Below are 25,762 nucleotides of genomic sequence, written 5' to 3' on the forward strand. Positions count from 1 at the left end.
TGCTGAATTTGCCCTATTCTGATTCGCGAGGCCCGCGGAGCAGGACGTACGAACGAGACTTGTCGTTGGATGGTGTGATGGTCTGCCTTTCTTTGCATTTTCCAGTAAAATTGGTCTTTGAAGGCGTCGTTACTGCCGCGTGCATGGCTTGCTGGCCGGGAAACTTTGCCTCGATTGGGATGCTTGGCCATCAAGCATGCTCTCAGCCGCCGTAGTTGGTTGGTCGGTTGGCCTTTTGAAAGAAGAGGCTGTGGAAAGAGCTGTGCAGCAAAGATAAATTTGGTGGGTGTGGTTGGAGAAGGAGGAGAACAGACCACCAATCTCTCTGATGCCATGGGGTTCTGCCTTTACGTGAGAGCATGGTAGAATCTCGACATGAAGTGGCGAGACGGTGCCAGGGATTTTTCTTCTTTTCCAGGTGCAGGCTTTGGCTGAGTCCGGGCTTGTGACAGCGAACAAGAGCGCCCACGTGCGGTGCAGCAAAGATTGTCTGAAGATTCCATCGAGTAAACGAAACACGCCCTTGGTGGTTGATGCGGCTCGTGCTTGTCGTTATCGGTTGGGAGGGTGTGGTTGGCGTACCACGGTATGCAATCATATCGAGTAAAGACCAAGGCACAGTATGCAGCGCGGGTCGATCAGGGCAGGGCAGAGGACAGCCCAGGGCGTGTGGCGGAGATGCGGAGAAAGGGCAATCCCGGTGGTAGCCGGACTGAGGTGCTCTTTGGAGGTTGCGTTGGATAATGGATTGCGCTGTTTATGTACACGGACGTGTTGCTGTTTGGCTGTTGGCGCGCCGAAGCTTGAGATATTGTCAGGTAAAGGCAATGCCGCACGTCCAGGATTTGTCGACTGCCGTCTTCCGTCCAGCAGGGTGTCGTGAAGCGGTGGTTGTGGTGATGAAAGTCGTGGCCGTTGGGTGCTGTGCTGTGCTGTGCTGTGCTGTGGGTTAAGCGAAGACGAGCAGGTTTGAGAGAAAACACCGTCTCTATGTACGTACCGACTCCATTATCTCATCTGCTGTGCTGAAACCTGCTCACAGAGATTGCTCTATAAGGACACCTATCGTCCCCATCCATCAGACACGTCGACGTACGTGTCGTGTCGTGTCGTGTCGTGTCCTTGACCGGCTTGTCGGCCGCCTATCTCGCTCACCGTTCCACTGATATCGACTATCGCCCTGGACGACGACGGACAGATCAGGAAGCTCAAAGCGGTGACCACCGCATCTTGGGAGAATGACAGCGGATCAACTGTCGGAATGAAAGAGCTCGGAAGATCCGGTTGCAGCTGACGCTTGCGGATTGCTCGTTGCGACTCTGTCTTGCCAATCATTTCGCAACGAGCAGTCCTCGCGACGCGTTGCTTCGCGCCATTGGTCCGACTCGAACGGTACGCATGGACTCCAGTATAGCTGGCTCGCTATCGAAGGCGAATCTTCATCGCTCATCGCGCAAGCGAACTCGCTGCCAACTCTCGGCCGGTCGGACGGACGTGTCCAGCGATTCCCTCTGTCGCAGAGATTCATAGCACGCAATCGTTCCGCTAGGCGAGTCGGTTCCTGGGCCAGGATTTGGAAGAAAGAGCAGCGCTTTTGCTTACACGCGTCTTTTCGTTGTTGATACACGTCTCAGGATCCTGAAGGAAGCTCAAGACGCCGGCGCGACACTCTCCAAACACCTCTCACCTCCTGCCTTCCCCCCACGCCACGCGCCAAAAACCTGGGGGAACGTCCAATGATTCTTCCGACGCGGGTAAGCTGACTACCAATGGTGTATTGCGGGAGCGAGCCCATGGTTCGGCCAGGCTTCAGTTCCTCTGAACACCCGGCAGCGCTTGTCGTCACGATTGCCCCTCTCCGTGCCGAACTGGTCTGTCTGCCTGCTTTTACCAGCCGGTCGACCTTTCACCTGTATTTCCGCTGACTACACGTGCAAATCTGCCCTCCCTTCCGCCTACTGCACCTCCCCCCGTTTGACCAGTGCCAGGACCTCACCGCGCAACGTCACCGGCAAGGGGAGAAAAGGTTTGAAATGGTGTTTGGGCGCGACGCATTTTTCGCGCAGCAGACATTCGCAGCGCATGGCGGACCAACCAGCGTCGCGGCGCCACCAACTCCCAAGCTGATCGCACGAGGTGGGTACATGTAGGCACCAGAAGAGGGTGAGCCAAGAGGGGGCACGTCAGTTACAGCACGGTAGGAGAGAAGCGCGTCAGTCAGAACAGTGGTTTCTTCTTGCCTTGGAGTCGTGCCGCTGCATCCGTGCTACTGGGCAGCGCGCGCAGCGCAGGCAGCTGAAGCAATTGGCAGCGTTGTTGAAACCTCTTGTCGTTGGCTCTTATAAATACCATTTGTTCTGGTGCCGCATTCTCCTTGTACTCGCCCTCCTTTCATAGCCCTGCCAATCTTCCACCATCGAAAATATAGGACTTTGACTGCCCTCCTGATCTCATTTCCAGCTTCAATTCCAGTGTCATCGACCAATCCAGCAAATCTCAGCAAAATAACGAGATGCACTTCACGCACTTTCTCCCCACAGCAGCGCTGCTCGCGCTCGCCGCAGCCCGCAACCAAGAGGTCTCCGTCGGCAAGAACGGGCTGACATTCGAGCCCAACAACATCGTCGCGTCGCCGGGCGACACGCTGACGTTCAAGTTCTACCCGCGGGCGCACTCGGTCGTGCAGAGCGACTTCCAGAACGCGTGCCAGCCCATCGAAAACGGCTTCAACAGCAACATCATCCCCGTGCCCGAGGGCGTCGGCGACACGGTGTTTGTGCTGCAGGTCAACGACACGCGCCCCATTTGGATCTACTGCAGCCAGGCCAAGCATTGCCAGGCCGGCATGGTGGCCGTTGTCAATCAGGCGTAAGTGGCCCGCCGCTCCTTCTTTCAAGTCCTGTTGTCGGTGATTTGCTTTGTGCTCACGTCGGATCTGCTGCAGACCGGGACCCAACTCCCTCGAGGCGTACGCCGCCGCTGCCAAAAACGTCCCCGCCGCCGGCGTGCCGACGGTCGTCCAGGGCGGCGTGCTCGAGGCTGCCTCCGCGGCGCCCACTCCCGGCGCCACGCCCGGCGTGTCCAACGCTGCTGCTGCCGAGACGGCGGCCTACGGGTTTGCGGGCGTCGCTGCGCTCGCTGCTAGCTTGTGGGGCTTCTGAGCGGATGGGTTCTACAGTCGGTGTGTGTGTTGTGTCCGAAAAGGGGAGGAAAAGTGACAAGAGACGATGATAGAGGGTTGCCTTTCAAGAGTGTGGGAGGTTTCGGGGGGCGAAGAAATTTGTACTTTTATGTTCTTGACGAAAGCACGCTCAGGGGATTCATTAGAGCTGTAACGACTGGATGAAATGGCACCACGGCATAGTACGGGAGGGGAGGTTTTTGGACAGCAGGGGAAGGGCATGTTGGTATGGGGGAGATGAAGACGTTTCCTATCCTCACAATGACACGAGCATTGATCTTTGTAGCACACTTTGCATCTGGTCCTTTCTTTTCCTTCCGGCCTCACACAACGCCCGCGCCAATGGATCAGACATCTGGCCGATCCGGCAGATCAGACATCCCTCGCCTTATACGAGCACATGGGGGAGCCCCGGAAAGCCACGAAGCTTCCATCACCAGTCCGGCCGCTCTGGAGTCACTCCCCATGTCTCAGTCGCCCACCACGAACAAAACCTCGGCCAAACGCCAGGGCTTTTGTGATGGCGAAGGAAATCCAGGCCCATGGTCGCCGGATATCGATCTATCCGACGTAGATCTGCACGCGCCGCTCGTTGCACATGGGATGGCCTTGTCATGCGTGATTTGCCCGCTTTCTCCAAGTGCATCTGGCCGTGTGAGACAACTGGCGCAAGCAGGTAGGGGTAGATCTTGTGTGCATGTACGACGTATGGGCAACGACGTGCTAATTGCGGTGGGTGATTGTTTAGGCGAAAGGAGTGCATATGGCGAAGGAAACGTTTTGAATCTGCGCCAGTAGCGCGTATGAGATGTTGAAGAGAAGTGTGGCGCGAGCGTTCGGTATCAATGTGCTGTGCATTGAGCGGGAATCTATGCAGCACCTGCAGTCATGTAATATGCACGTCGTGAGCGGCCCGTAGTCGTCAGCCATACTTGCAAAGACTTATTGAGCTCCAACATGCAGCCCATCCGAAGCGCTAGTATGGACGAAGTCAAAAGAGACATTGTGTAGGGTCATAATTCAGGTCCTGGCCAACAAGGCGCTCACATCTTCGAAAGTCGGAAAAAGAACAAGCCCTCGAGATTAATGAGATTAATGCTGAAAATGGCCCAATGAGAGAAGGGTGTGACCTCTTTGTGAAACTCAAATTGGAGCAGTTGGGCGTCAACTGCTTTTCGAATCTGAAACGTAAAACCACTCAATTTGACAAAGGGCCAATGTTAGTGCTGTCGCGCCTTGATGCGGCGCAGGCTTGGGCTTGTAGGCAAACCTTCCAAGAACAGCTTGCTTAGACCAACAGGCATCTAGATTTGATGGCGCTGGCCGGATCATCCAAAAGCATTTCGATGTCTTGGGTGAGATTTGGCACGTGTCAAGACATGAGGAAGCTGGACCTTGAAGCGGGAAGCAGCGCAGGCGTAGGAGAGCTCTGTGCTACGTCCGCAGCAAGTAGCGACAGGGCGAAATGGACGCGTTTGATGGAGGCTGGGTTATGCGCGTGCAGCATTTGTGCTGGCGAGCCGAGTATTGGGTGTAGGGATCAGGGATGAGGCGAGTAAACGATTCAGATCGGGTCCGAGCGGAGGGTTCTATCGTAATGGATGGACCCTTTTCGAGTCTCGGCGTCGGCCAAGCCGTAGGGACTGTATGTACCTTGACTGTGCGCACCCGCGGTGTTTCGGGTCATGGTACAGGCGTCGCTGAGATGTGTTCTGATGATAGCAAAGCTTGGCTGATGGAAAAAGAGAAGGATGATGGAAAAGTCGCACCGTGTATGTAGGAGGTCGATGCGAGGGGCCACACGCGCGCGCATGTGAGCCGCAGCTCGCAGGGATGATGGCCAAGGGCATGGTGCGGCGGGCTCGCTCCGGCCAAGTCGTGGGGGTTGTGCGGCGTGTGGGAGCAGAGGATGGAGTGCGACAGAGGAGTGGGCAAGTGGGAGAGTGGGTAAAGTGGATGAGTAAGCCGGCGATGAAATGATCCGGTAATGACGGCGAATGGAATGGAGCCAACTGGAACCCGACCAAGGCAGGCCGTCCAGTGTTTCCTCTGCTCTGGGAGGCCAATGTAACGCAGGGAAACTTGCCTTGCATGCATCAGATCACGGCACGACCGCCCTGCTGCACCGTTGTCAAGTGTGGCGCGGCGCGGGCGGAAAAGTTGTGTTGGGCGGGACACGAAGACTCCCGCTGGGACTCCCTCGCCATGGCGACGAATCCAGGGCTGGCGCTGTCCAACGACCGCTTCCGGAGCGGCTGTGGCTGCGGGAAACCAGCACCTCTCGTCCAGCACTGCCATGCCTGAAACCACGCTGCAACTCTGCTCTCTGCCTGGTCCTGCTCTTACGCGTAAGTAGACCCAGCCGGGCTCGTGGCCAAGTCAGCGCTACAGCACCAAGACAAACCGCTCCTGACATGCTCTGCGTTTGACCACCTTTTTAACTTCTACCCCTCTACCTACTTTGCCCGGCCCGTGTCCTTAGCGCGACTCGCCGTCGTCCTCTCGAATGTCATAAACCCGTCGGCCCCAGCGCCCTCACATCTTCTCCATCTCTCCCCCCTGCCCCATCCACCGCGCAAATGTCAGAGTCCTCGGAGCGTCTGCAGTGGATTGGCACCGCCGCCCATGGCCGCCGCAAGCCTGGCGAAGCAGGCCAGTCTCAAGACCTGGGCAACCTCCAGCGCTCTGCGTCCTCGATATCATGGCGCAACAAGAACTCTTCGTGGCCGACCACTTGCATCTTCATGATGACGGTGCCCCCAGCCTTGGTCATCTACACTTGGATTGCTCTCGAGTACTTTGATGGCTCTCTCCTCAACGCCTTGTACGCCATGCAAGCCCAGGGCTTTTCCGCCTTCGTCAGGCTGTACGCTCCCGCGCCAAGCCTGCAAGCCAATGCCCTGTATGCCACTTGGATCTTGTTCCAGGCTTTTCTCTACACCGTCTTGCCCGGCCGGAGCAAGGGCCAAATGACTCCAGCTGGCCACTTGCTCGAATACCGAACCAACGGCCTTCTCGCCTACGAGATTTCCGTTGCTCTGTTTTTGTTGTGCGTCTTCTCCGGCTTTTTGGATCCGACCATCATCGCCCGTCATTGGGAGGGCCTCATCGTTGCCTACAACATTTGGGGCTATGCCTTATCTTGTATCGCCTATATCAAGGCCCACTACGCGCCAAGCCACGCTGATGACCGACACTTCAGTGGTAAGTTCGACCTGAATTTCTCAAAGTTCCTCGCTCCGGATACAGGCAGCTAAGCGAAGACCAGGCTCCGCGCTGTATGACTTCCTCATGGGTATTGAGTTTAATCCTCGCTTCGGCACCGACTGGGACTGGAAGTTGTTCCACAACGAGCGCCCCGGCATAATCGCCTGGACTTTGATGTAAGTCATCCGAGGTGCTCGCGTCAGTCTCTTTCTGACGGCTCTAGCAACTTTTCTTTCGCGGCGGTCCAGTATAAGAAGTTTGGAACCGTCACCAACTCCATGATCATCGTCAACATCTTCCATCTGATGTACGTTGTTGATCTATTCATCAACGAGGCTTGGTAAGTTGTGCACTCTCATTGGCCGAAAGCCGAGATCTAACCTGCCCAATCAGGTACGTCAAGACCATTGATATTGCTCACGACCACTTCGGCTTCTACCTGGCTTGGGGCTCAGCTGTTTGGCTGCCTACCATGTACACGCTCCAAACGCAGTACCTTGCCCGGAACCCTGTGCAACTGCACCCGGCTGTGGCTGCCGCCATTTTGTGCGTTGGCCTCGGAGGTTACTGGCTTTTCCGTTCCGTCAACGACCAGAAGTACCGCGTCCGCCGCACCAATGGCGACTGCAAGATCTGGGGCAAGCCGGCCAAATACATGCGCGCCTCGTACGTTACCGGGGACGGCAAAACCCACGAGAGTATTCTTCTCATGTCTGGTGAGTTTCGCTTGATTTGATTCGTTGCCCTGCACGCGGGCCGAGTCAGCCGGCTTGGATTTGCCTCTGCTGCCCGCCCGTTATCTGCTCTTTGGCAAACACTCTTTCTTGAAATCAACGGCTAACATTGGTCAGGCTGGTGGGGCGTGTCGCGCCACTTCAACTATGTCGGCGACTTGATGCTATCTTACGCCATGTGTGCCGTGTGCGGAACGCGCGATTTGATTCCCTGGACCTACGCCTTCTTCATGACGGCCATCCTGGTCCACCGCTGCCTTCGCGACGAGAAGCGATTGGAGACTAAGTACGGTGAGCAGTGGACCAAGTATTGCGCGCAGGTCCGGTGGAGGTTGATTCCCGGCATCTGGTAACACCACTGCACGAATCCTTCCATCTATCCCCAAATTGGAATCTCTAAGCGTTTAGTTCTGCAGTTTGGTTGAATGATGATGTAGATGATCTTTCCATTCAAGACAAGTCTTGGTTGAATTCCCTGCTAGATGAGCTTATGTAGCGTAAAGCGCAGTCCGCGCGGCGGTACATAATTCATGCCAACGCAACGTTGACACGTGCTTAGACGACAAGTTGGAGAAGGATCTTGATCGCGGTAAATTTCAGCAATACATTGCTTACAGCAGTAGTATTGATGAGCTATGCGCTTCCTTCGGTCTGTCCTACAAGGCTCAAGAACAAGCATGTGATGAAACTGCAAACAAAACGTCATGGCAGCTACCCTTCCATATTCGGCTAGCCTGCTCTCGGTCTTGGCTTCCACCGTCGAGGCGCCCCGCTACCACACAAATAATCTACAAGGCCAGCGGCATCTGTACCTCACCATCCCATCTCCCGTCTCCGAAGAGAACAATGCCGCTTTTCTCGCGGTTTCGCACGCCGACCTACAAAAACACAGGGTCTGTCGCTCGCGACCATCTTGCGTCCGAACGCACCCTCCTCGCCTGGCTGCGGACAGGTCTTGGCTTCATCGCCCTAGGCATTGCCGTCGAGCGCTTCAGCCAACTGGACCTTTCGCTTTTACTTGCTCCGACAGCGACTGTTGCGCGGCCTTTCAGCACCTCGGATCTCCCGGCGCGGACGGACTCGCATGAACAACACGGCCCCACGACTGCGGATGGTGGTGCTGCTCTACAGGGTCGTGGAGCGTCCCGCGCTCAGCTCCAGTCGCAGCTCTCACAACCTCAGCCACAATCCCTGCGTACAACTGCAACGCCTGCACTGCCGCCGTCGCCAAAGTCTGAAGCTTCTCCAGAAAGCCCACAACTCCTCGTCGGAGCGCTCATGGGCGTTGGCACTGGAGCCATTGCCTACGGTGCTCAGCGCTACTTTGTCAACATGCGCTTGCTGGAGCGCGGCCTATTCCGGCCGGCATACTACGGCGCGGGAGCCATGGCGGTCGCGGTTGCGGGGTTGGCAGGTGGAGCATACGTTGGTATCGTAAGGGAGGGAAGACAAAGGAACGCTTAAACTTGCGATTGAATGTCCAATTGGATAGGGAGTTTGGCAAAAAGGTAAATGCCGTGCATTACGCACCGTCATGGGCAAAAAGCTTCATACTTGGAATGTCCATGACAACGCGTCGTGTCGAACCTATGATGTCGGGCTGGGAGCGCACACTCGGGATTCGCCGGAAAGTCGCCGGATGCAAAAACCACGAGATATGGACGGCACTGGGACCATCCGAGAAGACAGCCCCCATGCCTGAGGATTCGGCGATGCCAACGAGGACACTGTTGGTTGGGATTGATTCGGCCGCTCCACGAACGTGTCATGAGAGGGGGCCATGAAACCATTGGCAAGTTGAACGCTTCCTCGACCGTGGATTCCGGTTTGGAAGCCTCAGCCACGAAACGAGTCAACATCAGGTCTGTGGGCATGTGACGATCAAAGCTGCAAGAGCAGTAGGTGCAGAATGGAGACGTGAAGGCTTCCCATGTCCTTGCTTACAAGTCCTCAAACGAGAGGCTTTTGGGCGATTGGTCCTTTGATGGATACATCTTCACCGGTCGACAACACCACCCTAAAACTTGTGACCGAGCAGAGCGGTGTACGGATTACCATCCATCCGAAGCAAAGTCTCGCTAGACATCTCGCACGAATCACAGCGCGCGGTCTGCAAACAATAGACGACACACAGAAACGATGACGCCAAGCAGCAACAACCAGTTCTTATTGGTGAAGAAGAGAAAGAAAAAAAGTTGGCCGACGCCCCCACTGCACGAGCCGTTCTCGGAGCCCACTTCTACAATTATCCTATCTGGGAAAAGAACGACACTCGGCCAAGCCCCAAAATAGCATCTGCGCGGCAGGCTGTGCCGCCTGAGGAGTGAATCTGCGAGGCCGTCACTCTGCAAACAGCAGCGCTCGACATAGATTTGGCCCCGTCTGGAGGATGGGCTGTGTCTTGTTGGGTGGACATGTTGCTTTATCGTATGTAAGTGTGGGGATGAGCAGGTAGGTGGGCACGAGCTTGACCGCTTAGTAGGCTCCAGCTCTTGCTGCGTCGTGGTCCGCGCGTGGGTGTCGTGTGGTGTTATATTGTTCTCTTGCCTACTCAACACCACGTCATCTTGCCCGCTCTTATCTTTGCCATCGCGTTCATCCACGGATTTCTGTTGTTGGAGACTGACAGACCAAAGAGTCGCGAAAAGCCCTACGGTGTGATTGACTTGTCCGTTGAAAGGACAACACATTCGACAACGTGATACCCACCTCACGCAAACATGGCACCAAGACCCCATTCAGTACCAAGGACGCCCTCAACCCCAGGCCCTTTGCCCTCATTCCCAGCCGCCGCCGAAACTAGATACACGCCCGCTCACCAACACCGACGGAATGCATCAGCAACGTCCTTCTCATCCACCTCGACAGCCGTAACCATGACGGAAGAGAGGATGCAAAAGCCAGACTTGGAACTTGGTCCAGGCGTCGGCGGCAGTAGCCCGGCCCAAGCCCATAACACTGCTGAACCCCATCTCCTGTGGAAGGTAGCACTACGGACGTGTTCCAACATAGTGTCGGCGGTCGGCTTCGTCACGCTCGTGTGGGCAGCCAGCAACGCGCGCCGGCATCACGGTCATGACTGGCTCGACAACAGCAGCATCGGTGTGGCAGCTATTCCGGTATGTATATGGAAAACATCAATCCCGCCTGCTGCTCGCATGGAATTAACAGCCTCGCAGTTTGCCTTCTCCCTCGTCTTCAACACTGTCGTCTTGACCGCCGCCTCCCTGCACTTGCGTCGCCGCGTCTCGTCACCGCTTCACCCTTTTGTCAGCATCACCGCCGATCTGCTTTTGTGGATGTCGCTCGTCATAGTCGCGCTGATTGCGTACCTCGCCGCGCTCGACGTTGCATATGTAACGGGCGAGACGACGACAACACCGCCTGGTGACAACAGCAACAGTGCCGCCGACAGCAGCGCCGCCGACCGCCACGCCCAGCAGCACGTCCGCCAGCCGCTCTACTACGTCAGCGGGTCCCTGGCCTGCGCTGCCACCGCGCTGCATTTTGCACTGTTCGTCTGGGGCTGCGTCGACGCACGGCAATGTCGCTCCTCCTCGTCTGCCCGCCCTGCCTCCTCGTCCGGCTCCACCTACTCGCACGCGTCGTACGACGAGGCGGCCTTTGCCGAGGAGCGCGCCCGCCAGCTGGTCGGCGAGATGGTGCGGACGGGCCGCTTGCGCGTCGTGCGGCGCGGGTCCGGGCCGGACGGCGTCGAGGTCGAGGGCGGCGAGGGCGAGGGCATGGAGCCGTTGCTTGCGGCTGTCGAGAGAGGCCTCCTGAGAGCGGGCGTCGTCAGGCCGCATCATCAGGGGGTCGAGTCGGGCGTTCAGACGGCGCTCGTGGCGCATGAGCAGGGGACGGAGAACGCGAAGGGAGAGGTTGAGGTGAGGGACGAAGAAGAGCCCATGGAGAAGGCAAAGGAGGATAAGGTCCGTTGGACTTGAGGGCATCGGACTGTCTGTCCGATTCTCCACTAATGTAATGCACGTGGGTGTACCGGGGACCAAAGTGAGTGAGTGGGCTCGGTCGACCTCCCTGGTACTTTGAGTAAGTGCACGAATGAAGAGACGGCGACGATACGGCGAGAAGAAGAAGAGTGGCCGCGAAAAGAGCTGGGCATCGTCGATGATTTCCTTTGCACATATCATGGCAGCAAGCGCTGGAGTTTGGCATACACGATTTCCTACCTACCTATGTACCTAGATAACATCTCTCCGTGTAACGAACCGTCAATGACGTACAATAAAGTATTGAATCCACCGCTTACTTGTTCCCCCGTACCTTTGACCGTCAATGCTTTCTTCAATGCAACGTGCACTAACACGACACCCGGGCCCCCTCGACTCAACCCTCAAAGCCACCTCTAAAGACGAGTAGACAAAAACTAACACATGTCCATCTGCTCCGCACCAGCGACATGGTACAGCAGTCATGCTAGCACGAAAGGGAAAAGGCACTCACGATCCAGAGACTACACCGCGAGACTGATAAGGCCCAGAAAGGAATTATCGTATTCGCTCTGAATGACCATTTTTCGCACAAACGGGTCGGCTCGCCCACAACAGACGCCAGAGCGAGCATGCGACTAGAAAAGGCAGGACGATGTGCACGCCTCGCGCCGCAACTTTCCCCTTACGATGGACGAGGGAGCCAGGAGAAACGTGCCATAGCACGTGGCTAGCCGTCTCCATCTTTACCCTATAAGATAAACCTAGCTTTCGGCACGACGGAGCCGCGCGCCCTACCCTTAATTCTAGAGCGGGCAGCAGCTGGAAATGGCAGGACGATGTGCGCGGCTTCACGCTTGAAATTTCCTCTTGTGGTGGATGGGGGGAATATTCGGCCGGTGGGGAGCTTGTGGCTGGCCTTTTTCGTATAGCTGGACCCCTACGCTCGGGATTTTCGCACAGGCGGGAGACGGGGCGGGCGCGCTGCGTCCTCGACTTTGGAGCGAGGGAGCTGGAAATGGCAGGTCGATTTGCACGCGTTGCGCTGGGACTTTCCCTTTGTGGCGGCACGGCTGGGTGTCGAAAGAAACGGCAGGTCCTATGCGGCTATGCAGGGGAAAATTGGTTCAGTTGCGTAGGAAGCTGAGGGCTAACTGTCTGTCATCACTTTGGCTCTCAGAAAGCGTCCACTGGGAAAGACTTTCGTGTAGGGTATGTAACGGGACTCGTTGTACAGCTGGTCAGTGTGCTTAGTATTTTCAATCTTAAAGGACGGATCGCACCCAATGGTAATTGAAGACCGCCGAGCAAAGAGCTGCATCCGCTGGGTCGACGGCAATGCCCTCCCACTCGGCCAGTCGCTTTTTTTTCTGAGATGAATGGACGCGGGAATTGACCATGGGATGTTTGGTCAAGCGACTGGAAGATGTCGATTGACGGCTCGTGGAAGGAGGGGATCCCACTCCGCAGTAACAATCAGCCGTGATTCGCTGGCGTCGTCTCGTTAGCGTGCGACTTTTCCCTATCTCCTGCCTAATGATTGGTAGACCGTTAGTAAGTTTTTCCCTGCTCGTCTTGGTCAGGTATGTCTTGGAGTCTGGACTGAACCCCCGTCGTTCGGGATCGACGAGCCAGGATTTGCTGGAATTATGAATGCATCCCGGCTCGGCTGAATGACGCTTGGGGCAAGGCTTGGTAACGGAAAGCACAAAGTCCGTGAGAGAGAAATGCGAAAAGGAGAGACTCTTACGGCTGTAGTGCTTGTGAGAAACTTTCAGTCCCTCCGGAAGAACAGATATGTCGACGACTCAAGGTTGTTGTGCGCAATCCACGATTTTCCCTACCACACCATGGTCCAGACACTGCATACTGTACCGAAGACTGTTCTGTTTGATGGTCCTTTGCTTGATCTTTTCCGCATACTGTGGCTGAGGCCATCGACTTACCGAGGCAATGCTGATATGATGGCGGATGGCTCGAAATGAGGGTGAACTGTATGAAGCAATGTTGTCGAAGCCCGACGCGGCGACGCATCTGATGATTGCGTTTGCTGTGTGGGGGCCGCTCTCCTCAAAAGCCTTCATTCGGTCAGAGACCATAGAAAGCAAAAGCAAGAAAAGATGAGGCCCCATGGCGCCTTGGTCAGAGAGCGAGGAGAAGAAGCAAGGAGAAACTGTGTGGTATTTCTCCGTCGGCGATAAATATATGAATTGGAGGCTGAGCCTGGGGACTTTGCGATTACGACCACAGGGCATAAGGGCTCGGAATTGACAGGCGTTCAAATGGAGATTCAAAGAACCGAAGTTAAGGTGAATATTTCTTGAAGAAAGTTGACTCTTGGACACAACGAGAGAAGAGACGAAAGGAGTGTTGGGCACACGCTCTGTTCCAACAGCCCGGTAGAGGTGGAGCTGAGGTTCGGTGGCTTGTCCGGCGTTTGCTTCTGCCCAACCTAGCCCACGCTGCTGCAAGCCAACCAATCTGAAGCTGCACACCATCCAAGAAGAGGCCCGAGACCGATGAGCGGCAGCACGCGAGGACCTGCAGCATTGGGTCAGTGGTGGCGCGCGGTCAAAGGCGAATATTTGGGATAGAGTCCGTAGCGGAAAAGGGAAAAAGCACGCCGGAACTTGTGAGCGTGGTGTAGGTCGCGAGATGCTGAGTGGCTGTGCGTCGACAACACCATGTCTTCGGGTCGTTCAGATTCGAGAGGCACGGAGTCAGTTGGGTTGGTGGTTGGCGCCCGTCATGAGGACGGAGGAGAGTGGGAGATGGTGGTGGTTGGTGAGGTGTTCGGAGGGAGTGAGGCGCAGACGCCCGTTCCTTCCTTATGGCCGCTGGTGCTGGTCGCGACAACTCGTTCACATTGCCGGCCAGACAACAGGTAGGGCTGCAGTGCAGTGCCACCTCGAATATGACGGGCCACACGTTGGCTGCCTGGTCCATACATTCATTGTTTCCTGTCGCTCGTTTGTCACGTCCTGCCAAACAACCTCACCCGCCTCTGCCCAACCTGAGCCTTGCGCGCGCGCGTCAAAGACAACGGCACACCCCTCTCCGCATCCACGCACCATGAGCAGTTGAGAGACGATGCCTCGCATGGCCTACGCTGCCTCTACCAATGGCTTCTCCGGCCGCGTCCATTCCAGACAGCCAGCTTGGCCTCTCTCCCGGCGAGATCCAAACCCTCCGCCATCACCAACAACAGCTCGCCCTTTCGCAGAATGGCGGCTCCTCGTCGCGCGCCGCCAGCCAGGCTTCAAGCCAAGGGCGCCTGCTGCTCGATCCCACGAGCTTGCAAGCACTGAGCCATCACTTTGATCGCTTGTTGCACTCTATCCACCAGCGATGGGCCGCCGTGAGTCCCCTTCTGCTGCGCCGCGACAACGCCGCTAACCTGCCCTCAGCTCGAAGCGCAAACGCAATCGGCCACGGCCATGCAATACGATCGCGCCGGCCGATTGATCCAAGATGCTGATGCCCAAATCGCCCGCTTCCACGAAATCCTCCGCCAAATCGACGAGCTGCAGACCGAGTTCGAAAAGATCCGTCATATTGGCCAAATCGTTAAGCAATACCGGGCTCGTGTCGAACAGCTCGATCGACGCGTTGGACGCTGAGCATTCGCAATCGCACCACGCGCATGCTTTCTTTTCAGCATCCTAGTCGCGAGAATCATTGGTGGTGGTGTTATACCGGACAAGTACAGCAGTCGGGCATAAGGAACTCAACGACATTCGTGTAAAGATTTGATGCCTCGCGGCGTAAAATCTTTTCTTCTCGAGTACATTCTCCGTCATAGAGGGGAACGACTGCCTTTCCACATGTCTTCAGGCGTTGCATCGAGCGAACGGTTGCTCTTTTATTTGCGCGGATATACCCCATCTCCTCACCCTGTCTCTACCATTTCGGTTGCATATTGAGCCATCAACGACTTTTAATCACTTCAGCGCTTGTCCAGTTCAAATTGTCTCTGTATCTTCCCTTCCTGTCGCAGATACCATGGCCGTTGATCTCACACCAAAACTCCCTGCTGCATGTGCAGGCGCATACCAATGTGGGACCGACTTTCGAGACAAGGAACAGCGGCGACGACGGTGGGGCAAGTCGCCCCAATTCTCTCACTGGCAGGCAGGTCGTCCAACGAGATTCATCGTCGACACCACGACCGCTTCCATTTTTTCTGTGGAGTAGGCGATGGCGATCAGGTACATGGTTCCTGTCTCACGTTTGGTCGTCAGATCAGGAGAACTGCAGACTGGCTGTCCCCGTTTGGAGCATAAAAAGAGTTTCGGATACCTGCATGATCGCCTATCGTGCTACATGTGCGTGCTTTGGCTAGACCGCTAGACCAAGCGTTCCTGCGCTCTCCCGAAACAGGGACAACGTTGCTTGCAATGGGCATTTGTGGACGCGTATTGAGTCACGTATACTCTTCGCTCTTATGGGATGTGGAGGGCCAAGAAACGCGAAAATGTACACATGCATTTCTTCTAAAGTCTCGTCCGCGCGCTCTGGCACTGACACGCGCGTGACTTGGAGCGGGAGGTTTGTGATACCGATACCGATCGACTGATGTTGCCATGCTTTCGGCCCACTCTGATTCCGTCCATCTTTTGTCTTTCCCCAGGTCCTGCTTCTGGTCCGTCTGCGTGTCTTCTTGGCTCATTGCGAACCATCATTGCCCCGAGATCTTGATTCGTCTGTCAACTGACAAAGTTCCAGCCCCCCATGTTCGTTCTTTGTCAACAGACTTCTTTTGGGTCATGATTTGTCGACAAATCCCTTCCAAATATTTCACCTCGTGCACTGATTCCTCCTGCCTAGTTAGGGCTGCTACTATTAACAGAGCCAGCTGCTGATACACGTCCACTAATGTGACGTATGTGCGTGCGCACGACTTCTCGTTGAGGAGAAAAGGAGGGGTTTGAGCGAGGTGCACGACACTCCGAGGCGCGTCGCACAGCTCCCACGCATGCTGGAGGCTGAGGTAAGCTGCGCTGCAGATGTATGGAAGGGCAGCTAGCAGGCAGGGAATGGCGTAAGTTGGGATGAGGTGGACGCGTGGTGCAGTGCAGCCCAGTCCACATGCAGTCCGGGCTCCACATCGTATGAGTGTAGGCGTACGAGCAGCAGCGGCGCTTGCCGGCCGCGTGGGCGTGGGAGTGGGCGAGGCGAGGCGTCTTGAAGACCATGTACGCACGGAAGGAGGATGCGGCAGAAGGACTTTTTGCATGTACGATGAGCTGATGAGCTGATGAGGGGACAAATGGGTGATGCTGCGGCCAGTCCGTCAGTTCGTCCGTCCGTCCGTCTGCAAGGCCGGTCAAGACCCATGTCCCACGTGTTGGATACGAGGGAAAGAGGCGGATGCGGAGATTGTACTGTAATGGACGGGTAGATCTTCGGAAAGAAGAGAGTTGGAGGGTGTGGTGAACAGCTGCTGCGTTGGTGAGGGGACCGAGCGCGGGATGCTTTCGAGTATCTCCCTGTCGTGCAAGGCAGGCACCGCGTGAGGGGAACAGCTGCACTCCACTACATGGGCCAGCTGGTTGCTAGGCATTCGAGTCCAGACGGTACAACTCTATTTTGCAAACACGAGGTAGAGCGTTTTCAGATGAGAGAAAATGCGCGTCTATATTTTCGACTATTAGGCCCAATCGGCGTCCGTCCTCCGTACTGAACGGCGCCTCAGCTTGACCATGCTCCCGCTGGACTGACGAATGAGACAAATCTAAAATGCGACCCGTCTTGAACCCGCTTCCCATGCCATGCATCATCCCTAATTTTTCATAGCGACATACGTCGTTGCATCGTATCCTGAAGTTTTCTTACGTCCGTCCTTTTCGTACACTTGACACCATATCCCAGCTCCTCTTGCAATCACCGATATATGTAACAGAATGGGCCACCGGCGCCGCCAAGCGTGCTCATGGCCTTGCGCAGCGAAATGGCAGGACCGTTGTAGCCCAGGTCGATCATGTCGTCGAGCGTCGTGTCGGGCGCCGAAGCGTTCACCATGGAAGTCGAGCCGGCAACGACAAAGGTACGGCCGGGCGTGTCGAGGTTCTGCCACGTCCACCAGACGCGATCGATCATGCTATGGTGGAGGTAGAAGGTTGGCTACGTTGGCCAAGACTGCGTCAGCTAGTTCAACTCGGGAACATGGTTCGGTGGTGTGGACTCACGTCGCCGGGAGAGGCGAACAAGTCACCACCCGGGTCTCCGTTGATCGTCATGTGTCCGGCGTCGTGCACGCCCACGAAGCCGGCCGCAAAGTCGCCCTGCATGCGGTTCTGGAAGGTCAGAATGTCCGCGGCGCCGCTGATCAGGGTGTCGACGTCGACGTCCTTGGTCCAGCCCGTCGATATCCAGGGGTTGATGTCGCGCCGCAGGCAGCGCGGGTTGTATCCGAGCCCGTCGGGCCGTGGGTTCGTCGACATGTTGCTCCATGCTGGACTGACAGGTCCCAGGCGCGCTGTGAAGTTGGCAAAGGGGCCGGAAGAGACACAGCCGCCGCCTGTGCCCTGTGGGACCTTGATGTAGGGTGTCAATGTCGAGGGAATGCCTGTTGATGTCAGGAAACCGCATTGGCTCTCTCGGGTGGCTTGGAAGACGTACAGACGGGTTCATGGTACTCGTAGACGCCGTTACCGCCCATACTCGTGTCGCTGCCGTCAAAGAGCGGGGAACTCAGCGGGTCCAGGGCATACTTGGGCCAGTTCCAGTACTGAAAGAGTCAGCTCGTCTGTTCAAGTCGCATGGCAAATCTCTTACTGGTTGGTAGTCATCGTAACCGCACTCGTCACGCAAAGCCTTTTCATATGTCCATGTGAAATAGCGGTGCCTGGACTCGTCAGCTTGGCTTATTTCTTCAAGGCTTTCGGCACATACCACGCCAGGAAATTGCCCTGTCGCACTGGTCAGCGTTTTGAAAGCAGGGATCATTGTCACTCAACGTACCGTCCCGTGTATGGTCATGGTTTGATTTATGTGCGTAGCCAGAAAGTCGTCATATCTGGTCCGGCAACCTGGACAGACGCTTCTGGGGGTCTTGCTGGGTTTTGTCGAAATACATTGAACGGCTGCGATGTACTTTTTCTTGTCGGCTGACGATAGGGAGTCCCTTGAGTCTGTTAGCTGTGGACATCTTGCGCCGTTTGTAGTATTACCAGTCCCTTCTTACGGCGGCATTCGCAATCGTGCAGGTTCCGTTGTAGATGCCCTCAACCTTGACGTAGTCTTCAAAACTCGACAAAGCTCCGGCTGCTAGCGAGTCGGTGAGAGAGCTCGATGCCGGGGTATACTTTGTGGCCGCAGCTGTGGCCGCGTTGGTAGTCACCGCCACGCTCAGAATCTGGAAAAAACGCATGACGAGCTCAAGAGGTTGTTGAGAGTTCCGAGAGAGTTGACATGCCCGTTGTGCAACGAATCGAGAGGAGATTTCACTCTATTTGGGACTGTCAAGAGCCGCTACTAGTAATTCTAGACGTCTAGACAGCACCTCTTATGCGGTGGCACAGCAGTCTGTCGGGAAATTTTCGCGACACATGGCAACGACGTGACCCACCAACGATGAGGTGTTCGGTACTGTAGGAGAGCAAATTCGGCAGTCTGGCGTAGCACCGACCCCGGTACTGATAGCGCAATCGCGTGATGCAAAGGAAGGAGTTTGCGGATTGGAGGTTAGCATGGTGAGCCAGGATGCTGTGCGGCCATGCTTCTGGCCCATATTGACCGTTGAGCCATGTGGCAGGTGCAGGTGCACACCATGGTCAAGACAGGATTCCCGGGTGTGACTTTTGCTCGTAAAGGCAATCTCTGCGCGGGCGAGCCAGGGGCAAAGTGGGCTTCCAGTAGGACAACCAAAGGAGATGTAGACAAGTTCCGTCACAGGTTGCGACAGGTCTCTGCAAAGGGACGGCCAATGAAACAGGTGTAAAATCAATCACCATGACGCCCAGCGGGTAGGAGCAAGCGAGCAGCCATGGTGCTCCGGCCTCGTACGAAACAAGGCCCGTGTTGGAAGGAGACGTGTAGTAGGAGATGTCCGACGGAATTCATTTTGAAGAGAGACTGGTTGACCAGCTTTGCGGGGCTCAGGGAGCGGCGCCGCATCAGCACATGGGTGTTTGTATCAACTTGATTATGGATACGGCGGTGAGGTTCGCTGAGAGTGGTCAGAGGGTGGAGGATGAGAGCAGTCTTACGCCATGTGGCGATGGGCGTTGAGTTGTTGCTGCAACCGAAGTTGGGTATTTCTTTTGAAAGGTGGCCGGCACGTTTTACGGATGCTGGCAACCTGGAAACGAAAGCTCCTGCGCGTAATGTCATACATGGAGAGGAAAGTCGCATGCAGAAGCGGCTTCGTCATGGCAGGTCCGTGGATCCGCGGCCATGTCGTGCATTGTTTTGTAGGGGTGGATTGGCGCAGATTGGAGTCGACGCGCAAGCACGGCCAACTGGTCTTGTTCTTTTTTCTTTTCTTTTTCTTGTGCGACCACGGCAGAGTCTGGGTCTCGGGAAGTCGGCCTGGGCGTCGTCTTGGAGCAAGGAGACCAAGGTCGGCAGTGGTTTAAAAGGCTTGGGTTGGTGGTGGGCGCAACATGAACCTGACGACCTCAACCCGAGCGGAGCCGGGGCCCGACGGCGCGCCGTGACCTCTCCACCACACTCTCATGTCTTCCATCTTGCAGTTCACATCGCACAAGGCGCCTGCACTGCCGCCACCTATCCTGACCGACTCGCTTTGAAACCCGCTAATCGTCTCTTGCAGACAGGCAGACAGACACTGCTCTCCGTCTTTCCCGGATGCCATGGCCATCCCACGTCCTCACCACCTCGCCGGGCTTGCTCTGCTCCAGCGCCCCATCCGCTTGCAACAAGCCGTCTCTTCTCCTCTGACTCCATCGACGTGACGCTGCTTCGCCGTGGCGACAATCGGACGCACCTGACGGCGCTTCCGTACTGCGGCATCCCGTCGTGGCGGGCGCTAACTACGCTTAATCCCTGCTCTCCCATGGGTCTCTTGCATGTCCTCCGAACTTGTGTACAGTCTGATCCATCCAGCTGTTGGAAAGAGTGCAACACAACATCAACTCTGCTTCTGCTCTTGTTTTCCCGCAGTCGCCCGTCGTCTGCTCCGGATCATGGCACCGGCACCGGCTCGTCGCCTTTCCCTATTCCCTCCCCTCGCATGTCGCCCGTTTCCTCTCACCTTATCATCTTCCTGCTTTCTCCCTCTGGCTTGGCTCTTTTTTGCTTCCTTCTGCCTCTTTCGTCAACCTGGCCTGGTCCTCGCGAGTGACGGTCAAACAAGGTCTCGGTTTATGCCGGCCTTTCACAAGGCGTCGAGGCCATGGTTGGTTACATGGAGCTCCAGCTGCGGTCCGAGACTGAGACTGCAACCACCGACTTTACGCCCGATTATGAAAACTTCAGCGCTTCCGGCGAGATTCTTTCAATAACCGGCGCCTTCACTGGCGTCGCGTTCATCATCGTCTTGCTTCGCGTTTACGTCCGAACCTTTATGCTCCGCTATGTTGGCCCCGACGACTACATGATGATGGTCGCAATGGTCAGTTGCCCCTCGCTCGCTATGCGCGCGCCAAGGCTCACTCCAGTCCCACAGAGTCTCAGCATCGTTACCTTTGCGTGCTTCATAGTGGAGGTCCAATATGGACTTGGAAAGCACACCGCCGTCATGATGTCCGACGCCGATGCTTACAAGTCCTTCACACTCTGGCTCTATATCCACTCTCTTGTAGTGATGTGCGCAGTGAGCAGCGTCAAGATTTCCATCGGCCTCTTCCTCCTCCGGGTCGTGGAGCGAACCCGGTACCAGCGCTTCATGTGGGGCATGATTGGTGGGTGCCATCGGCCTGCCAACCATCGATCTTTAGCTGACAGTCCTAGTGTTTCTCGTCTGCTTCACACTGACTTGCGCGTGCACCTTGATATTTCAATGTTCTCCAGTCGCCGCTGCGTGGGACTTTGCGCTGAGGACGAGGACTCATGCCAAATGCTTTTCGATGAATACGTTTCGAAACATTGGAATGTTCAACTCAGTTGTCAACATCTTGACCGACGTACTCTTCGCGACTTTGCCGATTCCGCTCATCATGAAGCTCAAAGTCAACTTGCGGACGAGACTGACCCTGTCTTTTATTCTCAGTCTTGGTTTCTTCGCATCCGCTGCCGCAATCGTCAAAGCCGTGAGCCAGTGGAAAGTCCTGGAGGAGTCGGACTGGACAGTGTGAGCATCCGAAAGTATAAACTCACTTTCAGCAGAGTACTGATCACGATTACAGCCATGACTCATTCAATGTGTGGAACGACATCGAACTCAACACTGGCATAATTGCGGCCTCGTTGCCTTCGCTTAAAGCCTTGTTCAATTGGGCTCTCCAGACCGCTCGTGCAATCACCTCGTCAGGTGGGCGAACAAACAACGGCCCGCACCGACCAAGACCCTCGGCGTACGGAACGTACAACGGCCATGGTTATGTAAAACAAATGGAATCATCGAGCGTTGCCCTATCGTCGATGCCGAACGCAACTTACGACGGCACCCGAGGGGATCCATATGTTGCAGAAATCACTTGCGGAGGAGGTCCGGATTTGGAAAGAGGAAACGGGGATTCGGCCGGGAGAAGCGGAAGCCGGCAGTCCGAATCTCCGTCTGCGGGGAAGGTCGGGGAATGGGAGACGGAGGGCCGTAAAAACAGTGGAGACGAAATTCTTGACCGAGAGCCCAAGCCACTGAACTTTGCTGGCGGAGGCATTTTGAGGACAACAGAAGTGAGCGTGAGCTGAATAGGTTTGGCTGTTGGATACCCCAGAATGATGAAGCTTTGACAATATAAGCACATAATAGGGTCATGTCGAGACCTGTAGCTGTATCTACCAGCCTCGAGCAACATATCTGTTTAAACTTAATTAACGCGAAGCCTTTTCCAGCAAATTTGGAGCGAAGTGCACGCCAGGTCAAGGGTCAACAAGACCACCAGTCTTCGTATCCTCGTGTTTGAGACGGGAGGGAGCGAGCGGGCCGACCGCTTTTTGCCGTCGACTACAGGTGGCATCCCACCCATCACTCACGGGCGGTCGCTTTCGGGACTCCCGACTCTCACCCCGGCCCGTCCTTGGCCACTGGGCGCAAGTTTGAGAGATACATACATCAGACCGTGGCTGAGACCCCGCAGGTCCACTCGTGATCCATTGAAAGACCAAGCTAGAAAACTTGGGTTGAAAATGGCGACCATGATTAACTCTTCGGGTGCATTTTGACCGAGGAGAAGTCCACTCTTGCAGCTCAAGTCAACCAACGACATCCTGACCGCACCATCAACCGTTGCCAACAAGCTCTTGTTCTCAACGCCTTGGTTTTTTCACCCGCATCATGTCCTTGGACTAATGGTCAATGGCCTGCTGGAAGAGGGCAAGGAAAAGATGGGAGCTCAGGCGCCCATAATTGGCAGTCCTCGGCCGATCAGCACCATTCCCTTGTCGGCGCTCTCTCCGGCCTTGTTCAACAAATCCCGTCTCGCCGACTGAAGCGACCATGGAAGAAAACAGCCTAAGCTGCGCTGGAGGCACTAAAATGCTAGCCCCCACCTGACATGACGATATGTCGGTCAAGAGGAAGAACGCAGTCCGAGCCTCACCACTCGGCGCCCCACATCTTCTCCACGTTGTTGGTAACCTTCTCCACATTTCCAGCAGAAATCCTGGCCTGGCTGCTCGGTTATGCTAATCTGATAGTTTACTATCCGTGCCTAACGTCTGCAGCAGACGCCCTTTGTCTGTCAAGCACATCGAGAGCGGAAGTCACCGTCATATTCGGTCCTCACTGTCCCGTTGTTGACGCTATGGGCCTCACTACGAAAATCAATAAAGTGTCAAGATGTTGGCAATTCGGCGGTTGATATCGTTGGACTTTGCTTTGTGCTTTCCTGGTCATCATGGCTCCTCTGCACTGGCAAACCTCTCTTGTCGCAGTCTTTGCGGCATTTTCGCACGCGATCCCCTACGAGGAGTACATTCTTGCTCCGTCCAGCCGCGATCTCCACCCGGTCTCGGTCTACAAGATCAATGGAACCGTCAATGGCGCGGATACTCTGACGGGAGATGCTCTTGGCAGCGCAACATTTACAGACGACTCCGCCGTGACATACGACTACGGCAAAAACATTGGCGGTGTCGTTTCGCTCACCATTGGCGAGGTCTCGGACGAAAACCAATACATTGGAGTTACCTTTTCGGAATCCTCGCTATGGATTTCGGGCAAGTCAAGCGATGCTACCGCGGATTCTGGTGTAGACGAAATTCTTTGGTTTCAACCAAAAAAAGCCGGGACTTATTCTGCCAGGAGGGAGCAAGACAGAGGGGCATTCAAATATCTCAGCTTGGTCAAGAACACAACCGGAACATTGGAAGTCACGCAAGTCACGACACACTTTACTGCAATGCCGCACTACGCCGACGACCAGATGAGGAACTACACTGGATACTTTCATTGCGATGGTGGGTAGATCTTGAAGGCTAGGCGGGCGTGGCTGACACGCGACAGATGAGCTCATCAACCGCGTTTGGTATGCTGGTAAGTTCCTCTACCACCGAAGTCCGCAGTCCACGAATTGACCAACCTCTAGGCGCGTACACGAACCAGCTCTGCACCATCGACCCGAAACATGGTGATGCCCTCATCTTCCTCGACGTCATTTTCGGCAACATGTCTGGCGACGATGTCGGCACACTTCCCTGGTACAACAACTACACCATCACCAATGGAACTTCGGCTCTTATCGATGGTGCAAAGCGTGATAGGCTGGTTTGGGCCGGCGACTACGCCATTGCGGTACCTGGTCTCGTCGTGAGCACAAACGATCTCGTTTCGGTCCAAAACGCTCTTATCAGCTTGTTCGACTTTCAAAACAAGGAGACTGGCCAGTTGCCTTATGCAGGTGGGAAAGATCTGTCAAGTCATACATGTATATGCTGACTGTTGAAAAGGCACGCCGTTCCGCCCGACATTGTCGCTCACTTACCACATGTATACTCTGATTGGCATCTCGAACTACTACCTCTACTCAGTGAGCATTCACCTGGGAGTATGTCATAATAGTTTCACAAGCTAATCATGAGACCTCAGGACGATCTTGACTTTCTCAAGAGCATATGGGACGATGTCAAGTTGGCAGCCAATTTTGCGCTTAGCTATGTTGATGAGACTGGCTTGATGAATGCAACGGCGGCTCCAGATGATTGGCTTCGGTTTGGCATGGGCGGTGAGTCGCCCCTGAAAAGATCCTTACTCCATGATTTTCAGCTACTAATTCGCCCCAGGCTACAACATTGAGGTGCGTGACTTGCGATAAGAAGCAACACGAAATATTCTGCGCATCACCTTCCAAGGAACACGAAATACACTTGAAGGTTTCAAAGCCACTGACATCACACCAGGCCAATTCTATCCTGTACTACACGCTGTACCAACTCAACATCCTCGCCGAAGCGCTTGGCGAAAACGACATTGTCGACAACTACACCAAGACCGCGGAAACCATCAAGACAAACATCAACGCGCGCCTCTGGGATTCATCGGCAGGCCTGTACCGAGACAACGACACTACCCAGCTGTATCCCCAGGACGGCAATTCTTGGGCAGTCGTTGCTAATTTGACGCTCAACTCGACGCAGAACCAGGACATCAGTGAGGCACTGTCGAAGCGCTGGGGACCTTATGGAGCACCTGCCCCTGAGGCGGGAGACGCCGTGGTAATGTCCCCCGTCCCTACTTGGTCCAGCAACCGCTAATGGAAAGTCCAAAGTCGCCATTCATCTCTGGTTTCGAACTCCAGACACACATCAACGCAGGCAACGCTACACGTGCGCTGGAGCTGGTCCGGTTGATGTGGGGCTTCATGCTCGACGACCCGCGCATGACCAATAGTACCTTCATCGAGGGCTATGCCTTCAATGGGGAAATCAAATACGCCCCGTACAACAACGACCCGCGCATCAGCCATGCGCACGGCTGGGCCACGGGTCCCACGAGCACCCTCACATTCCTGATCGCCGGCATCCAGCTCAAGGCGACCGGCGGCTCAAAATGGCTGATCAAGCCCAGCCTGGGCGACCTGAAGACGGCCGAAGCCGGTTTCAAGACCAGCTTGGGCGACTTCAGCGTTTCGAACAAGAAGGAGGAGAGCGGCGCCTTTGAGGTTGTGTTTGAGACCCCCGAGGGCACCGAGGGCAGTCTCAGCGTCGAGTACCCTGATGCCGGCGGAACTTTGACTGTGCAGAGCGACACCACTGGCGAGCTGAAGACGATCGAAGTCACGGTTGACGAAGAAAACGACCGCGTCGAGGTTGGTGGATTGAGCGGTGGCAAGTGGACTGCGCACTTTACCCCTGCCAATTGCGATTCGTAAATCAACACAAAAGTTGACGTGCCGGAGTCGGGGGCAGAATTGTAATAGCCTAGGACAATGTTTAATGTTGTTTCCAGACAAGGACTACACTCGCACTATAAATGCGTCAAGGTTGATGTGAGGCACTTTAGCCGACAAAAGAAAAGCCACAGCACACATACTGCACAGATTGAAAGCCACAGCGGCCCGTAAGAGACATGCCCCGCTCATGCGCTTACGCTGGCTCTACACGGCTAAACGGCCTGTTTAAAGGAA

At 55.5% G+C, this 25,762-nt stretch overlaps 10 protein-coding genes across 10 annotated transcripts; 7 read left to right on the forward strand and 3 right to left on the reverse strand.

The window, feature by feature from the left end:
• Positions 1-594: 594 nt before the first annotated feature.
• Positions 595-1,335, reverse strand: J3D65DRAFT_603955 (uncharacterized protein; the record flags this gene model as incomplete). Its single annotated transcript, XM_066798242.1, has 3 exons — positions 595-942; positions 1,001-1,025; positions 1,097-1,335. 3 exons carry the CDS (start codon positions 1,333-1,335, stop codon positions 595-597), a joined length of 612 nt encoding a protein of 203 aa, XP_066654633.1.
• A 685-nt stretch (positions 1,336-2,020) lies between these two features.
• Positions 2,021-3,252, forward strand: J3D65DRAFT_408319 (uncharacterized protein). The gene is made up of 2 exons (XM_066795988.1): positions 2,021-2,868; positions 2,945-3,252. Exons 1-2 carry the CDS (start codon positions 2,513-2,515, stop codon positions 3,159-3,161), a joined length of 573 nt encoding a protein of 190 aa, XP_066654634.1. The 5' UTR covers positions 2,021-2,512; the 3' UTR covers positions 3,162-3,252.
• Positions 3,253-6,012: 2,760 nt separating this feature from the next.
• J3D65DRAFT_554360 (ergosterol biosynthesis ERG4/ERG24) lies at positions 6,013-7,475 on the forward strand (the record flags this gene model as incomplete). Its single annotated transcript, XM_066797179.1, has 5 exons — positions 6,013-6,385; positions 6,450-6,564; positions 6,612-6,728; positions 6,782-7,104; positions 7,240-7,475. 5 exons carry the CDS (start codon positions 6,013-6,015, stop codon positions 7,473-7,475), a joined length of 1,164 nt encoding a protein of 387 aa, XP_066654635.1.
• Positions 7,476-7,906: 431 nt separating this feature from the next.
• J3D65DRAFT_409126 (uncharacterized protein) lies at positions 7,907-8,620 on the forward strand. Its single transcript, XM_066795991.1, has one exon. The coding sequence runs from the start codon at positions 7,969-7,971 to the stop codon at positions 8,584-8,586; it is 618 nt and encodes a 205-aa protein (XP_066654636.1). The 5' UTR covers positions 7,907-7,968; the 3' UTR covers positions 8,587-8,620.
• Positions 8,621-9,419: 799 nt separating this feature from the next.
• J3D65DRAFT_409128 (uncharacterized protein) lies at positions 9,420-11,194 on the forward strand. Its single transcript, XM_066795992.1, has 2 exons — positions 9,420-10,241; positions 10,302-11,194. The coding sequence occupies exons 1-2, from the start codon at positions 9,843-9,845 to the stop codon at positions 11,067-11,069; spliced, it is 1,167 nt and encodes a 388-aa protein (XP_066654637.1). The 5' UTR covers positions 9,420-9,842; the 3' UTR covers positions 11,070-11,194.
• A 1,623-nt stretch (positions 11,195-12,817) lies between these two features.
• On the reverse strand, positions 12,818-13,663 carry J3D65DRAFT_409131 (uncharacterized protein). Its single transcript, XM_066795993.1, has one exon. The coding sequence runs from the start codon at positions 13,568-13,570 to the stop codon at positions 12,881-12,883; it is 690 nt and encodes a 229-aa protein (XP_066654638.1). The 5' UTR covers positions 13,571-13,663; the 3' UTR covers positions 12,818-12,880.
• A 414-nt stretch (positions 13,664-14,077) lies between these two features.
• Positions 14,078-14,901, forward strand: J3D65DRAFT_409209 (uncharacterized protein). Its single transcript, XM_066795995.1, has 2 exons — positions 14,078-14,430; positions 14,480-14,901. Exons 1-2 carry the CDS (start codon positions 14,194-14,196, stop codon positions 14,690-14,692), a joined length of 450 nt encoding a protein of 149 aa, XP_066654639.1. The 5' UTR covers positions 14,078-14,193; the 3' UTR covers positions 14,693-14,901.
• Positions 14,902-16,643: 1,742 nt separating this feature from the next.
• Positions 16,644-18,264, reverse strand: J3D65DRAFT_627835 (uncharacterized protein). Its single transcript, XM_066800575.1, has 6 exons — positions 18,036-18,264; positions 17,967-17,983; positions 17,850-17,919; positions 17,694-17,802; positions 17,261-17,640; positions 16,644-17,195 (listed from the first exon to the last, which is right to left on the reverse strand). Exons 1-6 carry the CDS (start codon positions 18,051-18,053, stop codon positions 16,956-16,958), a joined length of 834 nt encoding a protein of 277 aa, XP_066654640.1. The 5' UTR covers positions 18,054-18,264; the 3' UTR covers positions 16,644-16,955.
• Positions 18,265-20,442: 2,178 nt separating this feature from the next.
• On the forward strand, positions 20,443-21,887 carry J3D65DRAFT_554440 (phosphatidylserine decarboxylase; the record flags this gene model as incomplete). Its single annotated transcript, XM_066797184.1, has 4 exons — positions 20,443-20,649; positions 20,704-20,938; positions 20,988-21,327; positions 21,383-21,887. The coding sequence occupies 4 exons, from the start codon at positions 20,443-20,445 to the stop codon at positions 21,885-21,887; spliced, it is 1,287 nt and encodes a 428-aa protein (XP_066654641.1).
• A 1,148-nt stretch (positions 21,888-23,035) lies between these two features.
• On the forward strand, positions 23,036-25,507 carry J3D65DRAFT_603962 (bacterial alpha-L-rhamnosidase domain-containing protein; the record flags this gene model as incomplete). The annotated part of the gene is made up of 7 exons (XM_066798243.1): positions 23,036-23,597; positions 23,644-23,673; positions 23,726-24,037; positions 24,087-24,184; positions 24,226-24,361; positions 24,403-24,851; positions 24,881-25,507. The coding sequence occupies 7 exons, from the start codon at positions 23,036-23,038 to the stop codon at positions 25,505-25,507; spliced, it is 2,214 nt and encodes a 737-aa protein (XP_066654642.1).
• Between the last annotated feature and the right edge of the window lie 255 nt (positions 25,508-25,762).

The sequence above is a fragment of the Phyllosticta citribraziliensis genome, assembly GCF_038025025.1.
Source record: "Phyllosticta citribraziliensis strain CPC 17464 chromosome Unknown J3D65scaffold_7, whole genome shotgun sequence".
NCBI lineage: Eukaryota > Fungi > Ascomycota > Dothideomycetes > Botryosphaeriales > Phyllostictaceae > Phyllosticta > Phyllosticta citribraziliensis.